The 8,894-nt window shown below is 35.6% G+C and overlaps 1 protein-coding gene across 1 annotated transcript; it reads right to left on the reverse strand.

The window, feature by feature from the left end:
* Positions 1-1,479: 1,479 nt before the first annotated feature.
* Positions 1,480-2,223, reverse strand: LOC145131171 (uncharacterized). Its single transcript, XM_079065905.1, has one exon. It carries the CDS (start codon positions 2,221-2,223, stop codon positions 1,480-1,482), a length of 744 nt encoding a protein of 247 aa, XP_078922031.1.
* Between the last annotated feature and the right edge of the window lie 6,671 nt (positions 2,224-8,894).

An 8,894-nucleotide genomic window follows, 5' to 3' on the forward strand; every position in this document is an offset into this window, starting at 1 on the left:
AGATCTTGTTCAATTTGTTCAGGAATTGAGGATCATATGAGAATTTTGGCTTTAGTATCCTCAAGGTTCAGGGGCACTTCTTTTACATATTGTTCTCTTGTTTTCAGTACGTCTTGTCCCCATGCTTTAATTGTTTTGCTTGTCGTGGTATCGTCGAGGATTTCATCGAAGTCTTGTAGCATTCTTTGGATTCCTATTGATCTCCTGTGATCTTCACTGTCCCCCATTGGGTAGGCATCTTCACACACTGATGATATTGATGGGTTTTGAACATAACAACATTCCTATGTGATCATGCAACACTAAGTGCTTTGGATCTAAGTTTTTCTCTATTGAACATACAAATATGAATATCAAAGCAATAACCCTAAATCTAGCATATACAATTCAAAATTCATATGTAAAATTAGGGTTATAACATTACCTCACTTGTTATATTGTAACCACAAGAACAGTCCTTGAAGATCCTTGACTCTCAAAAGCTTAGTGCCCCAAGTGTTGCACCTCTAATGGAGTCACAAACACTCAACACAACAAGGATGAGGAGTAGAGATAGGAAATCGCCTAGAGTTTATGTCTAGAATGCATAGGGCCGAAATCCTTAGGGTTTTGGAGGTTTATATAAGGCTAGGTTACTTAGTCTTCAAGCTGGACTTGAATAAGGAAACCCTAGTTCCTAACTTAAGCCCAAAGCAACCCATGGACCTCCTTGGTAAGCCCTTGGACGAAATCTTATGGGGTAACCCATAAATTTCGTCCACTCCACATACAAGGGGTCATAAGCCCAGTTTCACAACTATCAATGATTTGCAAAACAGCCCCTCCATTATTAATCGGTTCCTTTTAATCCCAAAATTAATATTAAATTAATTTCTGATTAATTACTAATTAATAATATGATTTCCGAATAATATATTAATCTTACAATATATTAATAAAATCATTCTAAGTACTAATTTATTATTCATATAATAAATCCTACTCTCTCTCCATTTGTCATCCTATCAAGTTACATGAGTGAAGGCAACCCAAAAGGACCATGCTCATAATCGAATCAAGTACATACCAAATATAGTTATGGGCTTAGACGCCTAATCCAACAGATATGTCGATGGGAGAGCCTTCATTTTGTATATCTATGGTCTACATTGTATAACATTATAAGAGGATAATGTATCAATTACACAAAAATGTAGTATAGAGTTTACCCCCTCTATATAGAAAGGTAGCTTTATCTCGCCAATGGTGTGTTTGGTTTCACCGCTGAATCCAATCAGCACTGAGGATCTTCTAACTGTCTCGGACTCCGGGATGTACATTCTTTTTAATGAGTTCAGGAGTATAATGTTGACTGAGGATCCTCCATCGACAAGGATCCTTCTGACGAAATGGTTGGTGATATAAAGAGTGATCAGCAATCTGTCATGGTGAGGATCTTGGATGTCTTGTCTATCTGCTTTGTTGAAGGTGATCTCTTTCTCATTTGTGATTGACGTGTTCTTTTGGGGTCCTTTTTATCTCTATTTTTGACACCTTGGCGTGCCTCTTTGCTGCAGAATAAGAGGTACCACAAATGTCAGATCCTCCAGAGATCACATTGATGGCCTTGGCGTCAGCGGGAGGGGATCCTGGTTTTTCGAGTATCTTCTGAGGATCCTGATCTTTCTCTTTGGATCTCTCCTTTCTTCTTCCAAGGATTTCTTTGAGGTATCCTTTGCCTAAAAGGTAGCCGATCTCCTTCCTGAGAGTTATGCAATCCTCTGTGATATGACCAAATTCTTCATGGTATACACACCATTTGGATTTGTCTTTCCATGTGGTGGATTTTTTCCATTTTCTTGGCCATCTTGCTTTGTCTCCAAGATCCTGCATAGTAAATATTACACTTGAAATATCCACAGAAAAACAATAGTCAGTAATTTTAGGAAAGTCTTCTTCTTCTCCTTCATCTTCAAGGGCATTAACCCTATGATGGTCAGGTTTGGAATATGGTTTTGATTTATAGGATCTTTGAGCCGAGGAGTCGACCTTCCTATTGAGGTGATCGTATGAGCTTGGTGGGATGCTCATCTTTTGGATCTCCTTGTCTTCTTCAAGTCTTATGAACCTTAGTGCTCTGCTCCTAACTTCGCCCATCCTTTTGCATGGAATAATTATGAGGTCTTCGTAGAAAGAAGAGTCCTTCATTAAGCCCATTTTAAAGGCTTCAATTGCAGTCGCCATGTCGATGATGGTGATACTCAGAGCTTCCCTGCCAAATGTGACAACCGTCAAAATTCGAGTCGGTTCTAGATTTGACTAAAATTAGTTGCACATATAGGCACGACACATACTAGACTTAGTAACTAGAAGTTAAGTTATAACCTACTAGAAACTTGGAAACAATTAGAAACAATGGATAATGTACTTAGATTTCACATTGATACGTGACTTCTATAGTTACTTTAACTATAACAACTATTCAAATTCGGGTCATTCCTTGAATTGAACACCTTTTCATGAATCATATACACATATCATGCACTTGACCTAGTAGTAGAAATTAGGTACGAGTCTTGTAGGAACTTAAGTCAAAGTTGAAATTAGGACTAGTATACTTGATTCCTCAATTTCTCTTGAATCTCGAAACCACTACATAGAAATATCAATAACCCGATAAAAACTAATTACAAATATTATTTCTAACTTGAATAAAATATAGGAAACCCAAAAATAATTTGAAGTCTCAAAAATTCAATTTATTTTGATATTCAAAGTTTAGCAAAATCCGAAAAACACTAAATACCTAAATTTATAAACCTTAACCTTACAAATTATATAAAAATAAGTATGAACCTTACAATATCAATTTAAAATAACTAAATTCAGGGAAATATAATCAAGGAAAATAAAATTTAAGACATTAACATTTACCCTTAATTTATAAGTCAAAAATCAAGGTTTCATGAATAAAAACTAGGTTAAGGTGTATATTTTATAAAAAGTTTGATATTTTTATAAAAGAATTGAATTTTTATAAATATAAAAGAGAGGGAGGGCATTATACCCTCAAAATTCAACCACCCACTCTCGTCCTTCAAATATTGTATTCCCAAAACAATTAATCACTTTATACAAACCTACACTCTTCACTTTCCTCTCACACTTTCTCACTCACACTCCATCACTTCATTTTATCTCTATTCTTCTTCTCTCCCAAACTCACGAATTTTTTTCTAGAAAATGAGTCCAAGAACACACCTTAAACTCTAATTCTTCATTATTTGAAGTATTCGTGAAGGTAATCCTGAATTTTCTTTCATTCCCCTTCACTTTCTTTCAAAGTTTTACATGTTTTCTTACATTTTCTCCATCTTCTACTCCATTCTAGTGAAAGATCGTGAACACATAAACATACACACACACTCACGGTTTTGATGATGATGGTGGTAGGATTTCACCTAAAAACAACATGCATGTTGTAAATGGTGAAGTCCCATGACCAAAACCTAAGTCAAAATCAACATAATGCACTTTTCTACAAGTTTTGGTGGAAAATCACCACATGCACCCTAAGTTTTCTTTCAAAAACGACATTTGAACATTTCAAACTCATGAATGGTCTTCAAACCAACATGCATGTGATGATCTTCAAGCTTAGATGCTAGATGATCAAAGTTTGTTGTTAAAAGCTTTCAAATATACTCATAAAGGATTTATTCCCAAATAAATATCTAAAACTTCTTTTCTGATCAAATCCAATTTTTCCCAGAATCCCACCAACAAAATGAGAAGTTCTTCAAATTTTAAGAAGATAACTTAATTTTCTCGAATTATTATAATTATTGCAAGAAAATATAGCAATAACTCACATAAAATACTTTTTGCGGTCAACAAATTCTAGAAAATTTTTGATATTACCCATACACTAATTAAAGACGTTCCATGAAGTTTCATGCATTTATGTGACTGTCTTCTGTTGATTTCGAATTAATTTTTTTTGAAGAGAAACAAGTAGTAAAATTAAGTTATAAATGTCCAAAGTCATATTTAATAATTGGGAAATCTTCAAAAAAGTCTCAAACTTTTGGGAAAAGTTACACTTTTGTCCCAACATTTTTTTTAAACAAAAAAACCCAGGAAACCGGGTAAATCGAACATTTTGCCCCTATTTTACCGGCAACCCTCATTTAGCTGGTTAAAATTGCTTATGTGGCCAGGAGTTGCTTACGTGGGTTTAATCGATCTCATTTACACACACATACACAATACAACTTACCTCTCTCATTTCACATTCTCCCTGCCCCTCAGTAAACTAGGGTTTTTACCCCCGTGCAGTTGAAATCATGGACGACGTCCATGATTTTGATACAATAGATGTGGAGCTCGATGCGTACTTCAAAAAGAAACAAGCTTCCCAATGCAAAGACGAATTTCTCAATATTCTATGTGAAGAAGACGATTACGAGGCAGTAGATGATGCTCAAATTGAAAATCATGCTCAAACTGAAAAAAGATGCTCAAACTAGAAACGATGCTCAAACTGGAATCACTAAAGAAGAATCAGATGAAGATTATCTAGAAAGTAGTAACGAGGAAGATAGTGATGACGAATTTGAGTATTCCACCCACAATTCAAGGCTTATGGATCCTACCTGGTTAGCTAGGAAATTTGTGAAGGAGTTGATTAGGAAACCTAATTTAAAATGCAAGGAGATGCAGGTAGTTATACAAATCAAGATCCAGTTAACTTTATAAGTAGTTGGTTCAGCAAGAATAACTACAAGGCAACTTATGATCAAAATATATACCCAGTTAATGGAAGTAACTTATGGGAAGAAACAAGTTACACTAAGTCCCTTCCACCCATTGAAAGGAGGATGCCAGGAAGGCCTAGTGTTAAAAGAAGAAGACATGTTTCAGAAAATCAAGACAAGTACTCTCAAGTGTCAAGCAAGGGTAGAGTTATCCAATGTAAAAATTGTCTACAAAGGGGACACAATAAAACATCATGCAAGAATCCTACAGTGGTTCCAGAACCTCAACCAAAAAAATGGGCAGGCCTAGGTTGGAACCTGATTTGCTTAATTAGTCAGGAACTAAAAGAGGATCTAGAGGTGGTGGAAGGGCTGGTGGAGGAAGGAGTAGAGGTGGTGGTAGGGGATCTAGTGGAAGAAGCAATAGAGGTGGTGGTAGGGGATCTAGTGAAGGAGTCCAAACAGAATATGGGGAGGGTACTTCTGAGTTTCCTAAATGTGAGCCTGAACATGTTGAGAGTGAAAATGATGCAAGTCCAGATTTTCACAATCATATAAGCTCAACAATTGATAACCTAAGGAAATCTTTATACACTACAGAAGAGATCATGGACTGTCTTGGACTCAGTGAAGCAGAATTACAACAAATTGAAGGTCTTGGATTGAGTGAACCAGAATTACAACAAATTCAAGGTCTTGGATTGAGTGAAGCAGAAGTACAACAAATTGAAGATGTGGATGTTGCTATGTCACAAGTATGCTTTCTCATTATTCATTTTGTGATGTTAAATCTTGTTAACTGGACTTTTGTTATGCTTGTTACAGGATGTTGGAATTGCTAGCCAAATAACAGTTGAAGAATTCCCTAAAACTCAAGCACTTGGAGATGAGGAAAGGATGAATGAGGAGGATGGCATAGATGAGTCGGGGATGGGTGAGGTAATGATGAATGATGAAATGATGGATGGTGAGAAAGAAATACATGTCACACAACAATTGAATCAAGTCAGAAGGAGGCCTACAAAGAGGAGCAAAGTGAATCAAGTCAGAAGGAGGAAGCCTTCAGAAAGGATAACAGAGATCAAGTTGCAAAAGGTGGTAGCTGTCAAGAATGGAAAGGGGATGAGTTCATCCAACCCCCTTAGTCTAGATTAGGGTGTTTCTAATCACTATTTTTGTTAAGAACATGTATAAAACTTTGGGTTTGGGCAAATGTTGATAGCCCTTTTTGTTGATAAGCCTCTACTGTTGATAGCCCCTTCTGTTTACATCCATATAAACTATAGGCTTTGGGCCCCTTGATCATGTTTTTGGGCATTTACACAACTAGGCATAAAACTTGTTTGGCTTTGGTTAATATTACTACATGTTCTATAATTAACAATGTTTATGTTCCCTTAGTTATATTGATTCCTTGTTTTATAGATTCCAGTCATGCATACATTACTTGTGATTACAATGTTTGCTTATATGGATACTAGTTATGCATGATTCCAGTCATGTATGATTCCGGTCATGCATGATTCCAGTCATTCTTGTTCCGGTCATGCATGATTCCAGTCATGCATGATTCCGGTCATGCATGATTGACTCCATTATGTATTGATTCGTTTTATTTAATGAATCATTATGTATTGAGTCCTTTGTGTATTAAGTCCATTATTAACTTATTACGCTCATACTTTGATTCCATTCATTAATTACAATCAACACATTTAAAGTTCATACATAAACTAGTTACTTCATTCATAATTAGATGAGTCACAAGATACTACATTCATAGTAAACTAACAACCCTTAGTCATAACCAAAACAAACACAACCAATAAATATTAAAACAACTTTCTATCCTACCAATCCATCAACATAACCAACAAAAACACAAAAGAAACCACAGAGACATAAAGCAATGATTTCCATCTTCCTCCTTCCACTACTTGTTGTGCAACTGGTTGTTGTGTCGTTGGTTGTTCCACAACGTCTCCAAAAACGTTCCCAGCTGGTTGTTCTTGACCAAACTCCCCAAATATTTGATGGTTCTCCAAATTGACATTGTTGTGTAATACTAATAACAGATCTGCATACCAGTGGCTTGGTAGAGGAGGATCCACCCAACGAAAGTACTTGCAATCTTTGAGACCATTTTGGTAATTTGGGCATCCTATAAACCTTCTTCCTGCGTTTAATGGAGTCCATGAAGTCCGTCTTCTTACAGTATCACCACAGTAGCACCTCTTTCTGAGACGATTCATTGAAGATGAAGAAGACGAAGAAGACATTTGTCTTGGTCCTCCACTGCTCCTGCTTCAATCGTTGTCTGCTAGGGCACGAATGAAGTTTTCCACTATATTTAGACTTTAATACAAGGCCATTAAATGACTCACCAACCACCTCAGCAAGTCCTCGCCGGTAACATAGGACCGAAATGTTCAATTTATCCGGTTTTTTGGGTTTTTTTGTTCAAAAAAAATGTTGGGACAAACGTGTAACTTTTCCTAAAAGTTTGGGACTATTTTGAAGATTTCCCTTAATACTTTTCGCAACTTATGGACATCATAAAGACTACATTCACAAATGTACAGATTTTCCATGAGTATTTCTTATTTTTCCCGATTTAATGAAGGTTTAATGGGTTAAATTGGTAATAAATAGCTACACTTATCCAAAAATTATAAACCTTTACCAGAATATCTTATAATACATATTAATCGTGAATAAAAATTTTAATGAATTTCTATTACTTTTTACTAATTTTTCATGAATTAATTCTCATTTATGAGAATAAATCAGGGAAATATAGTTAAACTATTCAAAAAATTATAATAAATTTCCATAACATCTTGTATTAAATTTGAGCCGAGGAGTCGACCTTCCTATTGGTCACTTGCAAATGTTAATAAGTCAATTGGTGGAAATCTGAATTTTCAGAAAAGTATTTGCAACTTATACAAAACCTAACTTTGACACAATATTGACATAATTCTATTATAGTACTAAGTATACTAGTATTAGATTTCGATTAGAGACACATTAGTGTGTAACATCGTGTAGGAATCTCATTATAGCAACGGACTTTTATTACTGGAAACTTATATACTTGTTTTAGCAATGAAATTGTTTGCTCCTTGTAACAACGAACTTGTTTGCTCATCATAGCAATGAAACTTGTTACTCGTTTTAATAACGAACTTTATTTCCCATGAGAATATGAACGTTGCATCTCATTTGGGCAACGTACTTTATTCGTCATGATGACAAAGAACATTGTTTATGCAGACTTATTTACTCATTTTAGCAATGTACTTTTATTTATGGAAACTTCTATCAACACTATGATTACGATTCATGAAACCAATATTATTTTTAACTTGTGAACTCACAAACTATTTCAGTAGTTGACCGCTCATTTTACATGCTTTTTCAGGAATCATCTAGTAAGAGGCACCTACAGACACATCACTTGTAGGAGCATTTGCATGTGTTATATTTCAAATACATTGTAATTTATTTTGAAAAGTTGTTCAAACTCATTGTAAATTGTAATACTTTTTAATACTGTGGTTGGTGTTGTCTTTTAACTTTTGCTATGAGACCCTTTATACTGTCGTGTCCCGTGTTTCCGCTTTAGCGGGGTGTGACACCAAACCTGTTCATAAAGTCCTAAGGGATTCCTTAGGATCCTGGACCACTCGATAAAGATCGCTAGTGATCTTTTCGAATGTTCTGCTACAAGAAAATTGATTGTTAAATAAGTTAACTAAATGAGCAAACGAAGTAATAGAGTAAGGAGGAACGTTAAGAAGCCATTTTAAAGTTGATCCTGTGAGGGTTGAACAAAAACCCTTGCACAGGCAAGCTTCTTTCAACTGAGTGGGGATGGTAATAATCTCCATCCTTTCCCTGTATTGTGCCACGTGCTCCTCAGGATTTGTAGTCCCGTCATAAGGCTTCATGTTGGGGGTTTGGAAGCGCTTTGGGACTTCGGTATCAGCTATTGCTGGAATAAATCTTGAGATCTTGTGGCTTGTGGGGGATACTTCTGGTATAGTTTAAACTACTCCAAGAACGCTTGAGATCATTTGTCTTAATTGTTGAAGCTCATTAGCCATGATCGTGCTTAAACCTGTATCAAAGTCCATAAAGTTAGTGGTAAAGATA

The sequence above is a fragment of the Lactuca virosa genome, chromosome 8 (genome assembly GCF_052849685.1).
Source record: "Lactuca virosa cultivar CGN04683 chromosome 8, Lactuca_virosa_CGN04683_v6, whole genome shotgun sequence".
Classification (NCBI taxonomy): Eukaryota; Viridiplantae; Streptophyta; class Magnoliopsida; order Asterales; family Asteraceae; genus Lactuca; species Lactuca virosa.

Coding starts and splice junctions, on each gene's coding strand:
- LOC145131171 (XM_079065905.1), bottom strand. CDS start 2,223: ATGGCGACTGCAATTGAAGCCTTTAAAATGGGCTTAATGAAGGACTCT.